The sequence below is a fragment of the Xiphophorus maculatus genome, chromosome 11 (assembly GCF_002775205.1).
Source record: "Xiphophorus maculatus strain JP 163 A chromosome 11, X_maculatus-5.0-male, whole genome shotgun sequence".
NCBI classification, from domain to species: Eukaryota; Metazoa; Chordata; class Actinopteri; order Cyprinodontiformes; family Poeciliidae; genus Xiphophorus; species Xiphophorus maculatus.
Window position 1 is genome coordinate 31,878,255 of NC_036453.1, and position 15,136 is coordinate 31,893,390.

The 15,136-nt window shown below is 40.7% G+C and overlaps 1 protein-coding gene and 1 long non-coding RNA gene across 11 annotated transcripts in view; both read left to right on the top strand.

The window, feature by feature from the left end:
* Nucleotides 1–2,494: 2,494 nt before the first annotated feature.
* tiprl (TOR signaling pathway regulator) overlaps nucleotides 2,495–15,136 on the top strand; it is a 48,072-nt gene continuing 35,430 nt past the window's right edge. For 8 of the 10 annotated variants that reach the window (XR_002753528.1, XM_023342932.1, XM_023342938.1 and 5 more), the window contains exons 1-5: nucleotides 2,495–2,583; nucleotides 7,083–7,188; nucleotides 11,352–11,531; nucleotides 13,460–13,559; nucleotides 13,707–13,838. Coding sequence is in view for 9 of the 10 variants with exons in the window: in XM_023342932.1 (XP_023198700.1) it covers nucleotides 7,085–7,188; nucleotides 11,352–11,531; nucleotides 13,460–13,559; nucleotides 13,707–13,838 (516 nt within the window). In the remaining variant the exon portion in view is untranslated. Of the gene's footprint in view, nucleotides 2,584–7,082; nucleotides 7,189–11,351; nucleotides 11,532–13,459; nucleotides 13,560–13,706; nucleotides 13,839–15,136 lie in introns of those variants that run through there. The other 2 variants (XM_023342939.1, XM_023342936.1) reach the window with 2 other exon arrangements.
* LOC111610156 lies at nucleotides 9,107–10,029 on the top strand. The gene is made up of 3 exons (XR_002753529.1): nucleotides 9,107–9,389; nucleotides 9,477–9,748; nucleotides 9,818–10,029. It is a non-coding gene; the product is annotated as an uncharacterized LOC111610156 (long non-coding RNA).

A 15,136-nucleotide genomic window follows, 5' to 3' on the forward strand; every position in this document is an offset into this window, starting at 1 on the left:
TGGTCCACCATCCGGCGTCTCAGGAGGGGGAAGCAGTGCAGCACCAACACTGTTTATAGTGGGGATGGTGTGCTGCTGACCTTGACTCGGGATGTTGTGGGTCGGTGGGCAGAATACTTCGAAGACCTCCTCAATCCCACCAACATGCCTTCCATTGAGGAAGCTGAGTCTGGGGACTCTGGGTTGGGCTCTCCAATCTCTGGGGACGAGGTCGCCGAGGTGGTTAAAAAGCTCCTCGGTGGCAAGGCCCCGGGGGTGGATGAGATCCGCCTGGAGTTCCTTAAAGCTCTGGATGTTGTAGGGTTGTGTTGGCTGACGCGGCTCTGCGATATCGCATGGACATCGGGGGCAGTTCCCATGGATTGGTAGACTGGGGTGGTGGTTCCCCTGTTCAAAAAGGGGGACCGGAGGGTGTGCTCCAATTATAGGGGGGTCACACTCTTAAGCCTCCCTGGCAAGGTTTATTCAGGGGTCCTGGAGAGGAGGGTCCGTCGGATAGTCGAACATCGGATTCAGGAAGAGCAGTGTGGTTTTCGTCCTGGTCATGGAACACTGGACCAGCTCTACACCCTCGGCAGGGTCCTGGAGGGGGCATGGGAGTTCGCCCAACCGGTTTACATGTGTTTTGTGGACTTGGAGAAAGCGTTCAACCTGTCCCTCAGGGAGCCCTGTGGGGAGTCCTCCGGGAGTATGGGGTATCAGGCCCCTTGATACGGGCTGTCAGGTCCCTGTATGACCAGTGTCGGAGTCTGGTCCGCATTGCCGGCAGTAAGTGGGGCTCATTTCCGGTGAGAGTTGGACTCCGCCAGGGCTGCCCTTTGTCACTGATTCTGTTCATTATTTTTATGGACAGAATTTCTTGGCTCAGCCAAGGTGTTGAGGGGATCCGTTTTGGTGACCTTAGGATCTCATCTCTGCTTTTTGCGGATGATGTGGTCTTGTTGGCTTCATCAGGTCGTGATCTGCAGCTCTCGCTGGAGCAGTTCGCAGCCGAGTGTGAAGCAGCCGGGATGAGAATCAGTGCCTCCAAATCCGAGGCCATGGTCTTGAGCTGGAAAAGGATAGAGTGCCTTCTCCGGGTCGGGGGTGGGGGGCGCTCCTGCCCCAAGTGGAGGAGTTCCAGTATCTCGGGATCTTGTTCACGAATGAGGGAAGAAGGGAGCGGGAGATCGACAGGTGGATTGGCTCAGCGTCTGCCGTCAAGTGGGCGCTGTACCGGTCCGTCGTGGTGAAGAGAGAGCTGAGCCAAAATGCGAGGCTCTTGATTTACCGGTTGATCTACGTTCCCACCCTCATCTATGGTCATGAGCTTTGGGTCATGACCGAAAGAATGAGATCGCGGATACACGCGGCCGAAATGGGTTTTCTCCGTAGGGTGTCTGGGCTCTCCCTTAGTGATAGGGTGAGAAGCTCAGTCATCCGGGAAGGAGTCAGAGTAGAGCCGCTGCTCCTTCACATCGAGAGGAGCCAGTTGAGGTGGCCCGGGCATCTGGTCAGGATACCTCCTGGACGCCTCCCTGGTGAGGTGTTCCAGGCACGTTCCACCAAGAGGAGGCCCCGGGGAAGACCCAGGACACGCTGGAGAGACTATGTTTCTCGACTGGCCTGGGAACCCCTTGGGATTCCCCTGGAAGAGCTGGAAGAAGTGGCTGGGGAGAGGGAAGTCTGGGCCTCCCTTCTGAAGCTGCTACCCCCGCGACCCGACCCCGGATAAGCGGAAGAAGATGGATGGATGGATGGATGGATGGATGGATGGATGGATGGATGGATGGATGGAGTAGTAGTAGTAGTAGTAGTAGTAGTAGTAGTAGTAGTGAGGGTGATTGACCAAACAAGCTTTATCTCAGAGAAAGAATTGGAAAATGGACAATATGTGAATTTTCAGCACACAATTCAATTTTCAGCCTTATTAGGTTTGAAACAGCATAGAAATGCTGAGAAGCAGTAGTTTTTTTTTAAATAGGAAAACATGAAACTGAGACTTGTAATTTTTATAATCAGAGGGAAACACTGGAACATGTCTCACTAGAATGTGATAAATATTCAGAAGAACATTAGCATTTAAAGTCAATACTAAACACAAGGGAAAAGGATTTTCTATAATATTTTAGGATATGAATCTAAATCTGTTAGACATCACTTAATCAGACTTTAAAAAAAATTATATTTTATTTAATTATATTTAAAAGTATATATGTATGTGTGTGTGTGTATGTGTGTATGCATGTACATACATTTGCATATATGTGTTTGTGTGTGTGTGTGTGTGTGTGTAGCGGTGTGAGAGAGAAAAAGAGAGAGTGTGTGAATTTGCACACTCATACGCACAATTGTGGTGCGTATTATTTGATTTTTTATTCTTTTATGTTTTATTTGTTGCTTTCATGGAGGTGCGTAATATTAAATTCCATGCGAGTATCGTTGATGATCACACTCCAATCCGGTAGGTGGCGGTGAATGCACCTTAAGTTGGTTGCTATCTACCAATAAAACACAAAAGAAGAAGAAGAAGGGTCGGGGAAAAGAAGAAGAAGAAAGGGATAAGATAAAGATCCAGATCTCTCCTCTTAATAAGGACGTTAGGTAACCTTTAACTATATTCTTGCCCGCTTTAGGTGTATCTCTTTTTACTTTCGGTATTTCTTTGATTACAGTAAGTGATGCTTACTGAAGCGCTTGAAAATATTGTGGCTTTTGATTGTTAAACCAAAACTGTTTCCCGTTTTTGTAATGGGTTGCCAGAACCCACTTCACCATCATCATGTACTATTTACTTGCGAGCTTCACCACAATAAGTTTTAAGGTAGTACAATGTGGTGCGAAGAAACTATAGAAATGGCATTCTGGAACGATGACAGCTCCGCGTCACGACGCGGTAGTATAGTATAACTAGAACGAGCTGTTCAGTGCGATTTTTTATCTTTTATTTTTTATTTCTGAGTAATTTTATAAATGCAGTGTACGAAACAGGGGGCGCCGAGATTAATGGAATGCACTGGGCATATATTTACACTATTGCCAAAAGTATTTGCTCACCCATCCAAATGATCGGAATCAGATGCTTCAATCACTTCCGTGGTCACAGAGTGTATAAAATGAATCACCCAGGCATGCAGATTGTTTTCACAAACATTTGTGGAAGATGGGTTGCTCTCAGGACCTCAGTGGATTCCAGCGTGGAACTGTGCAACTAATCCAGTCATGAAATGTCCTCGCTCCTAAATATTCCAGTCAGCTGTAATGTAAGAAAATGGAAGTGTTTGGGAATGACAAGAACTCAGCCACAAAGTGGAAGGCCACGTAAACTGATGGAGCGGGGTCAGCGGATACTGAAACGCATAGTGCAAAGAGGTTGCCAACTTTCTGCAGAGTCAATCACTACAGACCTCCAAGCTTCATGTGGCCTTAAGATTAGCTCAAGAACAGTGCACAGAGAGCTTCATGGAATGGGTTCCCCATGCAGCTGCATCTAAGCCAGGGGTGTCGAACTCAATTTCATTTTGGGTCAAATCAAGATAAGGAATGATCTTAGAGGGACGGTTGTGCCAGAATCTATTGCTAAAACTCATTAACCAACTGTTAAAATGTAAATAAATTCTTAAAATGAAATAATATTGAACATCTTTTCAGTCCCTCCATGATTTTGTGGCTGTTTAGGGCTTTTTTCTTTTGCAATAATAATCAATTTAGAAATATTTGCACTTACTTATAATGGAAAAATGCAACTTTTTATTACTTGTTATGAATTTTAACTTGACATCATGTGAGGATGAGTCAGCTGCTTTGTAGAAGTAAGAAATACATCCACCTGTAAGTGGGAATAAAAATACGTGGATCCAATAGTTTTCATCATTTTGCCCAAAATCTGCAATAAACTTACAATTATGCATTAGCACAGGGATTTGTTGATTTTTATGTAAATTTCCACAATAATTCGCAAGAAAGTGGAGGAACTGATTGATGTAATTTGGCAGCAAACTAAAAAACTGCTTTGATTTGATTGATGAAATAATATTTAAGCACACTGTCATCTTTTTTGACGGTTCTATTTATGTGTTCCTTTAGAGTCCAGAGGGCAACATAAAAAGCTTTGGAGGGCCATATTTGGTCCCCCGGCCTTGAGTTTGACACATGTGATACATCAACAAGTGTAATGCAAAGCAGTGGTGCAAAGCACGCTGCCAATGGAGTCTAGAGTAGTGGATCTTAGCCAAAAAGTGGTTATTGTAAATAGGAATTTACAATAACTTAGTTGGCAAGTTTTAGGGGAGGTTTTTCTATATTACTGCTTGACATAAGTAAAAATGAAAGTACACCAAATTTAGATAAAATATAATTAGGATTAAAATTCCACAATAAAACATTCTTTATCCAATTGATATTAAAGTAAAACTAACCCCCAAATCAAATGGTTTTGCTGACAAACTGTCTAAATAGGTTATTTAGGGGTCTCTATGTTTCTGTGCAAATTTTGTTCTTCACAGCACTACACTTGGCTGTGCCTCTTGGCTTGGTCCACTCTGCTGAAATTTTTAAAAATTTGCCAGGAGTGGGGTTTTGCTTTCAGAGCGGGTTAGTTACACTTTAAATGTGTAATTTAGGGATGAGAAGTCTAAAAGAATTAGGCCACCTGAGTCTATTGAGTTTACAAGCACAGAATTATTGATGCAATGTGTGTTATTCAGGCACATAACTTTATAGAAGATATTTTATCAATAAATTTGAAGGTAGAGGCATTGAAATTTAATGCAAATTCAGCATACGTTTACCTGGATATACCTTCTGCTTTGGACAATAGTTTAAGTTCTCCTGTTTCTTTCACCAATAATGAGGTCAAAGTTGAGCATTTTTCATTGTTAGTATACAGCACAAAAGTGGAACTTTTGCTTTAACAACACTATTATAAAGATGAGTTTCTCTACAAGTTAAAATGGGAAGCAGTTCACATTTGTTTAAATTAAGTTTGAGGCTTGAAGTATCAGAGAAATTTTGGATGAGCTTAATGACTGGGTGTTTGATCAGGGTCTCTGAAAAGCTGTAGTATTGTACTGTAGTAACTGTATTAGTTACTTGAGTTATCCATATTTGTCTATAAGCAAAATTCTGAGATGCCACAGACATTGTTTTAAAGAGTAATAGTTGCAAAAAAATTGAGCTGTGATTAATGATAAATATGGGGAAACAGAGCAACACTTTCATTCTCCTCCAGATAATGAAATTCTAGGACAGGTGCCATTCTTAAGTTTATTTGAGCAGTTATCTTGTGAAACGTTTGAGTAGATTTTATAAAATATTGACTGAAACCAAATTCTTCTAAGGCCTGATAGATGAAATCATGCTCTAAGGAGTCAAATGTATTATAAAAATGTAAAATTAAAATAAAGCAGGTTTTTTCTCAGTGTATTATAAGCTTGGCAGGGCACCAGGCTTTATCTGCCCTGCCTAAGTTTTTATTTTAAGTAGCTTTTTTACTCTTTAGTTGCAGTTATGTTTTTTTTCCACTGTTGGAAAAGTTACTTATTGACTTTTTGGGGGCGACTGTTTAGGAGTGACTGTGGCTCTGTGGGTAGAGTAATTGTGTTGTGATAATCGGAAGGTTATAAGTCCGATTCCACCTTCCTCCTACGACATGTTGATGAACCCCTGAATAAGACACTTAACCTAAAATTGCCTACCAGTGTATACATGTGAGTGTGACTCTAGTGTAAAGCGCTTTGAGTGGTCAAAATGATTGGAAAAGTGCTGTATAAGTTTAGTTCATTTGCCATGTTGAATATAACGTCAACATAAAGAAAATAAAATGCAACTGAATGTGTCATTATTATCATTTACAAACTTATGGGTATAAGAATAGATTACGACGGAAATTTTTTGATCCTGTGTGTTGCTTTCTTGATGACAGACATTGAGAAATAGACACGATGAAGATGACAGAGAAAGTCTAAGTAAACAAATTTATCTCTAATTGTTGATGAATAATTTGACGTTACCAACTTTCGGGATAAGAGCACTTAATGGCTTGTATTAGAGTAGTTCTCCACGCTCAATACTTTCTGAAAGAATATTAACATTAAAGGGACTAGACCTTTTACAAATCTCTTATAAAGCTCACTTGACACCCCATCACTACCGAGCGATATATTTTTAAGACTTGAAATATCTATTTTAAAAACTAAAATGTTTGTCTAAAATACATTAGTATTTAGAAATGTACTTTTTTTCCAATAAAACACATATTAAACTAATTTGTAAAGTACTGTACCACACTGCGACTGTGGCTCTTTGGTAGAATAGTCGTCTTGCGATCGGAAGGCTGTAGGTTCGATTCCAGCTTCCTCCTGCCACATGTCGATGTGCCTCTGGGCATTGCCTTGCCCAGAGGCACAAATTGCCTACCGATCTGCGTATCGGTGTTATAAATGTGTTTGTGAGTGCGACTGGGTGAATGTGACTCTAGTGTAAAGCGCTTTGAGTGGTCAAAAATGACTGGAAAAGCGCTATATAAGTTCAGTCCATTTACCATTTTACTTGAAGTGACTAAATGTAGTGTTTACTGCAACTTTCTGACCTCCAGAAAGCCCATCAGGCTCAGCAGATTGAAACCAACATCAGAACAATAAAACGTGAGTTTGAACTAGTTCTATCAATCAATAAAATATTTTTTATCAGATTAATCACAGTCTGGCATTAGTGATTAATCATTTAATCACAATTAATCACTAAAATTGTAAGTTTGAAATATAAATATGCACGCAGTTGTGCAAGCCCCCTTGCCGCACTCCAACCAATTAAAATGCAAGCAGTTATCTGATTATTTTTTTTGTAGCAGAAAGCAGGTAGTAGTCTGCCAGTACTCACCCTTAAGGAAACTTACTCCTCTACACATTCATGCAAGTAGTGGCAAACATTTTTAGGAGACAACTGACAGATAAAACAGATAAAACCCTTCCTGATGCTGTCCTGGGCAAATGCATAAGCAAAAGAAATATTCTTTTGTGGATTGCTCACCAAAACAGTTTTGTTTTATGCCACTAAAACATTTTTAAATCACCTAATTGTCTTGTTGTTGGTATCCCTTTTAGCAATGATGTTGCATGGCTTCAAGAGCAGTAACCAGGATTTCACTTTTGGATCATGGAAGGTGACAGCGGCAAAAAACCACATCATGAAATCTAAAGACATTGAACGGTATGTGTCTCTCAAAATTTAATGGAATTTTTTCACACTTGATAAAATGGGTCACTGTGATAACCTAGGTCACTCTTTTTTGCTTTTCCTTTGAAGATGGCACCACATACCCTAGTAAAATAAATATTTAATATATCAACATTTTTCTCAATTTGAATACATCTAATAGGGCTATTGACAGAAAATTTATTCCAGATGTTGGCAACACCCCTAGTCACCTACACACAAAAAAATCTAATCATAATAATCAAATCAAACCTGTCAACAAATTTAGTTATGGATAAAAAACTGAGATGATATAGTTATGAAACACACTTCCAGAAATTTATTATTTACTTTGTGAAAATTTCCTTTTTGATACTGAGAACTTGAAGATGTCTCCTATATAAATTGTCTCTCACTCCCTCTCTTCCTTCCTATCTATCTACCCACTTACCTACATGTTGCTGGCCACATCAACAGGTGTGATTGTGATGCAACTTAGGTGATTAACTGTGCCATTGTTGCAGTTTTGCTTTCTTTCTTTAAAACTATTTAACATTTTATGTAGCTGTGTGGATAGTGTCTGTGTTATGCCAGTCATTTAACTATTGTTCATCAGTCTAATGGCTGAAGGAAATAAACTGATCAGGTAGGAGACTACTACAGGCAAGTAGTCTCCTGCCTGTCTCCAGTAGGAGTCTACGTTCACTCAGGACTAATGAATGTGCTAAGGACAAATTAAGTCAACAGAGAGGCCAGCCTACCAAATTCAGAGGTGAACAAGCAGGTGCCACAATATCTCATGAGACCAATGGTGGGGAGGGCCATTTGACCACTAATACACTGTGGGAAACCATGTTTTGCCAGGAGTGGGTAATTTAAGCACAGTGCTGACATGGTTCGGAAGGTTTCCTCTTTCTTGTTTCTAATGGAAGCCCAAAATGCTGCCAAAAATTATTAAAAGTAGCTGGGGTATAACAACTACATCAGGCTTCATGACTGCTAGTGACTGGTGCTTGTGAGATAGCTCAACTAGAAACATAATATTTTAATCTTGTGAGATCTTTCTTACATAACCTAGTTTTGTAGGTTATTCTTTTTGTGTTGAATGCCTTTTTTTTCTTGTACCATTACACTTAATTTCACATAGCTTAACTTATGGAGTAACATTTTTTATTTTTGCTGTACGTATGGATTACTCGTCTTACTACATCACATCTGATGTGAATTTCATGTCAATAGGATACTAGAATTATATTTATTGAGAAAGACATTGATGTTTTCTTTACTAATATTACCTGCTTTTACTGATTTGATAAGAAGCAATGACGATATGAGTGTTAGTTTATCACATTAGCTAACAAGAACTAATAATCACAACTGCTTTAGAATTTTGACCATTGTCCTCTTTTATACGTTTGTTTGGAAAACTGAATGCATGCATTTGACCTGCTGACTTGCTGTAATCCTACATGGACACCAGCATCTATGTTTTCACCATTTCCTACATGTTCTACCAGTTTAAGATCAAAGAAGGTTGTAGCTTCTATGGACCTTACCAAGCTCCGCTCACAACCGACCCACGAGACCGCAAGTCTTACAAACAAAACCTCGCGGCGCGTTGTTTCTATGTAAACATGACTCGATTAGTGCATCATTTCTACCGGATTTTCACAACATATCAGCTACTACAATGGACAGAGGAACTAACAAGTTCATGTCATCATCTGGGAGGAGGTTACTGGTTTCTTAGTCACAAGCTGGTTGCAAACCTGAGGCCAGCAGGTGTCAGTCAGTTATGGATCTGAACTTTGGTTTGATGACCTCAATATGAGAAGCTACAGACTGACAGGAGGAACCAAAGAGCTCTGTCAAGGTAAAGGCAAATCTTCTGAAGTTGGGATATAATTAATTTAATTTCACATAATTACCACGGTAGAAGCCATTTGTTTGTTAAAATTTTATGAAATATATTTGTTCTATTTGATGTTTGTTGTGAATGATGTATACTCACAAACGAATGAGGAAATTAGTCCAACGTGTTAGGATCTGGGGAAGGCTGGTTGGGGGGTCTCTAGTTTCTCCACCAGGGGGCATCCTGGGACCTTCTGGAGGGCGTGAACCTGGAGCTGCACACCTGCTGCCACTTACCATTGTTTGGAGGGGTTTATCAGGATGGAGCCGCTGACACTCCAGTGCCAGAGTGTTAGCCTGTGATGGTAATATCATTGTAGCTCACCTCCAACCACCTGTTCTCCGAGTAACCTCCTTTTGTGCTGCCTTTCCTCGGTTGTCGTTCCGTGAAGCCCTGAGTTTCTTCAAACTTCTACGAACCTGGTCAGATTACCTAAGATCCTCGAGACCCTGCGGAGTCTACCCGTTGGTGGCCATGTCCCTGAGACCAGCCCTCAGTTCCGTCGGCGGCAGATCCCTGGTCAAGTGGATCCTTTCTGGCACCTGTCTGAGATCTCCCTCCACTCACCTGTCCGCCCTCTAGAGAAACTCACGCCCTCGTTCCAGCCTGCAGCTCCGGATCCTAGCGGTTCACCTCTCCGTGCTCAGATGGGCTCACCGGCAAGTAGGTCTCTGGCTGGACTGCAATTCCCACGATCTCTGAACCCCTCTTACCTGTCTTATCTCCACCCAGAGATCCAGAACCAGGCAGACGAGCACCAGTTCCGGACCACCTTGTACATACCTGTTAGCACTGTATTTAATAAATCACCATAACCTTTACCCGTCTCCAGAGTGTGTTCTGCGCATGTGGGTTCGACAAATTAATCTCAGCATGACAGAACGTTTAGAAACTACAGCGGCTGTAACGCGCCACAGCAAAGGGAAACAAAGGTAAAATAACCCGAGCAGGTGATCAACTCAAAACCACTCCTACCTTTTTACTCTCTCTCTTTGTAGTTTAAGCACACCTGTTACCTTGGTAACCGCTTGCGCCCCACAAGACGAGCAAAGATTGTGTTAAAAACATAACATTCAATCCGTTACGATATCAAGTTTCCAGGCTTGATATTTATTTCTTGATTATTAATCAGTGCTTCCCTGAACACAGCCATGGTTGATTGACTAGCTGTACTTGGTGCTAGAGTGGCTAACACGAGTAACAGTTTAGTCCAAAGCCTTTTCTGCTAAAATAAAATCTTTAGTGTATGTCAGATACAGACACATTGCATATTGATCTGTTTAACTAACATAAGACTGTGTAGCAGACAGGCTTCAAGGTGTACAAGTTGTATCAGTTCTGCCATTATGCTGTACTTGGCTAACGAGAAGCGTGTGTTTGTGAGACGGCCGCACACGTGACCATGTAGAATGGGCATCAGCCAATGAAAAGCGGCCCGTGTGGTAAGGTTCATGGACCTTACCAGAGAGGCCGCGTGGTATGAGTGGTTTTGAGTCGATCACCTGTTCGGGTTATTTTACCTTTGTTTCCCTTTGCTGTGGCTCATTACAGCCGCTGTAGTTACTAAACGTTGGACTAATTTCCTCGTTTGTTTGTGAGTATACATCATTCACAACAAACATCAAATAGAACAAATATATTTCATAAAATTTTAACAAACAAATGGCTTCTACCGTGGTAATTATGTGAAATTAAATTAATTATATCCCAACTTCAGAAGATTTGCCTTTACCTTTACAGAGCTCTTTGGTTCCTCCTGTCAGTCTGTAGCTTCTCATATTGAGGTCATCAAACCAAAGTTCAGATCCATAACTGACTGACACCTGCTGGCCTCAGGTTTGCAACCAGCTTGTGACTGAGAAACCAGTAACCTCCTCCCAGATGATGACATGAACTTGTTAGTTCCTCTGTCCATTGTAGTAGCTGATATGTTGTGAAAATCCGGTAGAAATGATGCACTAATCGAGTCATGTTTACATAGAAACAACGCGCAGCGAGGTTTTGTTTGTGAGACTTGCGGTCTCGTGGGTCGGTTGTGGGCGGAGCTTGGTAAGGTCCATTGTGTAACATCTTCCAAATAAAAGTGCTGTACAAGACAGATCCTAGATAATTAACATAACCATTTATACACAAAAGACACACTCATTCCCTTATTTTCTAATGAATATTTATTTCCTTCACCTGCTTATTGCTGTGTGCCCATGAAAAGCTACATCAAAATTTATTAGGAGCGAGAAATGTTACTTTTTATTCTTTGCCTGGCCAGATTAGCAGATGAACTGAACATGCCTTCACTCCCAGAGATGTTGTATGGGGATAATGTTCTGCGGATCCAACACACAGACCACTACGGCATTGAATTTAATGCTATTGATGCTCTCAAGAAAGTCAACAATATGGAAGACACTGTGAAGGTAGCCTGTGCTCAAGAATGGCAGGAGAGCAGGTAAGGCACACAAGCAAAAATGCCAACATACACTGAACATAATCATGTCATTGATTTATGGTAAAAGCAACATCTTATACGGCATAACCAGCTTCTTAAGTACCAAGTGAAATACTCCCTTCTAAAATCTTATTTTATGGTGTTTCAGGATCAACAAACTAATCTGACCTACCTTTTAACTTTTTTGGCTAGCATTCAAACTTTTTTATTGTACCAGGAAACGTGTTTTTACTATGCACATGAGAATAAAACCTTTAACTTAAACTTGAATTAATAACAAAGCCCTGCTAAGTCCAATGCTAAAGCTGTGTTAGGGTTAACACTGTAGCAACCTTAAGCTCAATCTATGTGAGCTACAATCATACATTCATTGGTTAATTTTATAAAATATTTACTTAGTTTTACATTAGCTAACAAGAGCCAATAAACACAACTGCTTTAGAATTTTGACTATATCCTCTTTTATACATTTATTTGGAAAGCAAACAAATGTTACTACATAAGTTAAATTATGGGAAGTGGGTCATACAATTTTCATAGAATTTTTGTTTAGTTTTACATTTGTCCATTTCAAGTTAGTTCACTGACCATTGTGGACTTTTTGGTGATTAACAGAGAACTGCCCAGTGCCAACAGTCGGTTGCTATTGGTATCACTACAGTGGCTGAGAATTGCACAGCAAACGGTGAAACGCACAACAAATAGCTGTAAACGCACAGCAAATGACAACATGAGCTGCAAATGCATATAAAAAAAAACAAAAATGCAATATTTTGCAGCATCTTCAACCAACTGACAAATACAAACAAAAAAGTGCTCCAACCTTAAACAAATATCTGCAACCACATGAAAAAACAAGTAATGTCATTTATTAAACAAAAACCCAAAATACAATTTCCAATTTTGTGCACAAAACTAAAATGGAAAGAAACGGATAACAAGCACTCTATTTTCATTTGGTTTGATTTTTTTGATACAAGTGGCCTGACCCGGAAGTTCTCACACTGTGTAGAGACCCGTTTGTGTACACTTGTCCAAAATGCCGCACTACTAATTTGATCATGATACCTTCACACTGAAAGCCCTATACTTTGACTTTGTTTTGTATACAAAAGTTTCTGATTGTAACTTCCAATTCGGTGTAGGGCTAGTCCACCCAATTTTTCACATTCTTGAGTGTCTGCTCTATCTCAACAATTACAATTGTACATGTTCTAACTGTGGCTTAAATATTCTGGCAGTCATTCACCCATCCATCCATCCATCCATCCATCCATCCATCCATCCATCCATCCATCCATCCATCCATCCATCCATCCATCCATCCACCATCCATCCATCCATCCATCCATCCATCCATCCATCCATCCATCCATCCATCCATCCATCCATCCATCCATTTTCTGTTCACCCTTTGTCCCTAATGGGGTCAGGAGGGTTGCTGGTGCCTATCTACGTTTCGGGCGAGAGGCGGGGTACACCCTGGACAGGTCACCAGTCTGTCGCAGGCAGTCATTCAAACACTGTGTTTTTTTATTATTATTTTTTACTGTCGGTTTTTCTGTAATATGATTAGCGTTAGCCTACCGGTTATAATCCATTCTGTCATGTATAAGCATGCAGAAAACTATTTAACCATGTTTTTACTATTTGCAGCATTTACCCCCCGCTGCTTGTTATTCATGTGGTAGCAGCATTTTGTTTGTGATTGCAACGTTTTTTGTGATTGCAGCATTTTATTTGTGATTGCAGCATTTTGTTTGTGTTTGCAGCATTTTGTGTTAGCATTTGTTTTTGTGTGTTTTGGTATTTACGTCATACACCACTTTGCAGCTTGTTTCACCATTTGTTGCGTGTTTGCATCTGCTGGCCACCATATATCATAGATACACATCGTATGTAACCTTCTCAACATGATGTCATTTCAGAGCTGAGTCTGAACATGCCCAAGAAGTACTGAGGCCTTTTGACTGGACGTTCACCACAGATTACAGAGGAACGCTTCTAGGAGAAGAACTCCAGATAAAGGCTGGTTTCATTTGGTTCTTTCTTTCTTTCATCTTTTCTCTCTCATTGACCTTATCTATTTGTACAGGTAAGGTTTCTCTGTAGATTTTTCTTTAGTACAGAGTATGTGTAACTTATTTTGTGTAAATTCTCTCTGGCTTTATAAAGGTGACTAATACAGAGGAACGCATTGACATAGAGAAGCTGAAAGCTCGAGAGCACATCATGTTCTTTGAAGAGGTTTTGCTGTTTGAAGATGAGCTTCATGACCATGGTGTCTCAATGATTAGTGTCAAAATTGTAAGTGTGTCTCTTATTATTAACTATTAAGTTATACATTTTTATACTGGAATTATACAATTTTAAATCAGGAATCATAATGATAAGCTCTAACTGACTAGGTTCACAAACCCTGAAATCTGTTCACATGGTTTGAATTATTTTGCTCTTTGAACTCTTTGACTCTAAATATACTTCAATATACCTCAAAGAAGTAGATATCAATGTCTTTTCTATATTTGTGGGGAGTAGATAGTACTGGTAACCATGGGTTTGATTTGGGAGACATAGAACATAGGGTGGACACGGAGATTTGGACGACGCCAGAGACAGCACTGTGGGGCTGATGATTGACTTGATGACATACGGATGAATAAAGCATGGAGCAAGCTTCTTCGAGATGGATCTTAATGGAATATCTCTAGAAGAGAACCATACTTTCTGTCCTGGTGCATATTTGGGTGCTGGTATGAGTCTGCAATTGGTGAAGCGATGGTTCCGGATTGCAGTGCGCTGACGGGCTGAAAGGGTGTTGGACCAGACGGGTCTATAATGTCGAATATGGTGGCTGACTGAGGTAACGGAAATGTCCTTCTCGTCTTCAAGGAAGAGGGGAGGCAGGCAACCTCAGGAGATCTCAAAAGGGGAGTGGCCTGTGGCTGTGGAGATGTGAGAATTGTGAGCATATTCTATTCAGGGAAGAAATTTACTCTAGTCTGAGGGATAGGATTATGAAAGACAGTGGAGGGTAGATTCGAACTCCTGGTTCATACTTTCTGTCTGACCATTGGACTGGGGGTGATAACCAGATAAGAGAGACCTTAGCAGTTAGGGCAAGACAAAATTGTTTCCATACTTGGGAGATGAATTGTGGTCTGACAGGATTTCCACGGGGATGCTGTGCAGCCGGAAAACATGTTTGCAGAGGAGCTGAGCGCTTTGGGAAGCTCAAGGGAGTTCCCTGAGGGAGAAGAGGTGACATGCCTTTGAGAAACAGTCGATTATGGTTAGAATTGTGGTCATATTTCTAGCTCCCAGATGGTCGAGTTACCCCCTGACAAATAACTTATAAAACATCGTTTTTAGTATTTACATGTCATGTCGGGGAGTAACAAAAGGAAGACGAGAGGAATTCAGCAAGAAAACACAAAAGAAACTGTTGTTTTATCGAAGGAGATCTCTGAAGATAGCAAGCTAGCAGCGGACAAAGCTATGGAAGCTAACATTCTTACAGAGCTGAAAGAAGTCCAGACGAACCTTAAAAAGCAAATCACTGACCAGTCAGGACTTATAAAAAAGGAAATGTCTGAGTTTAGAAA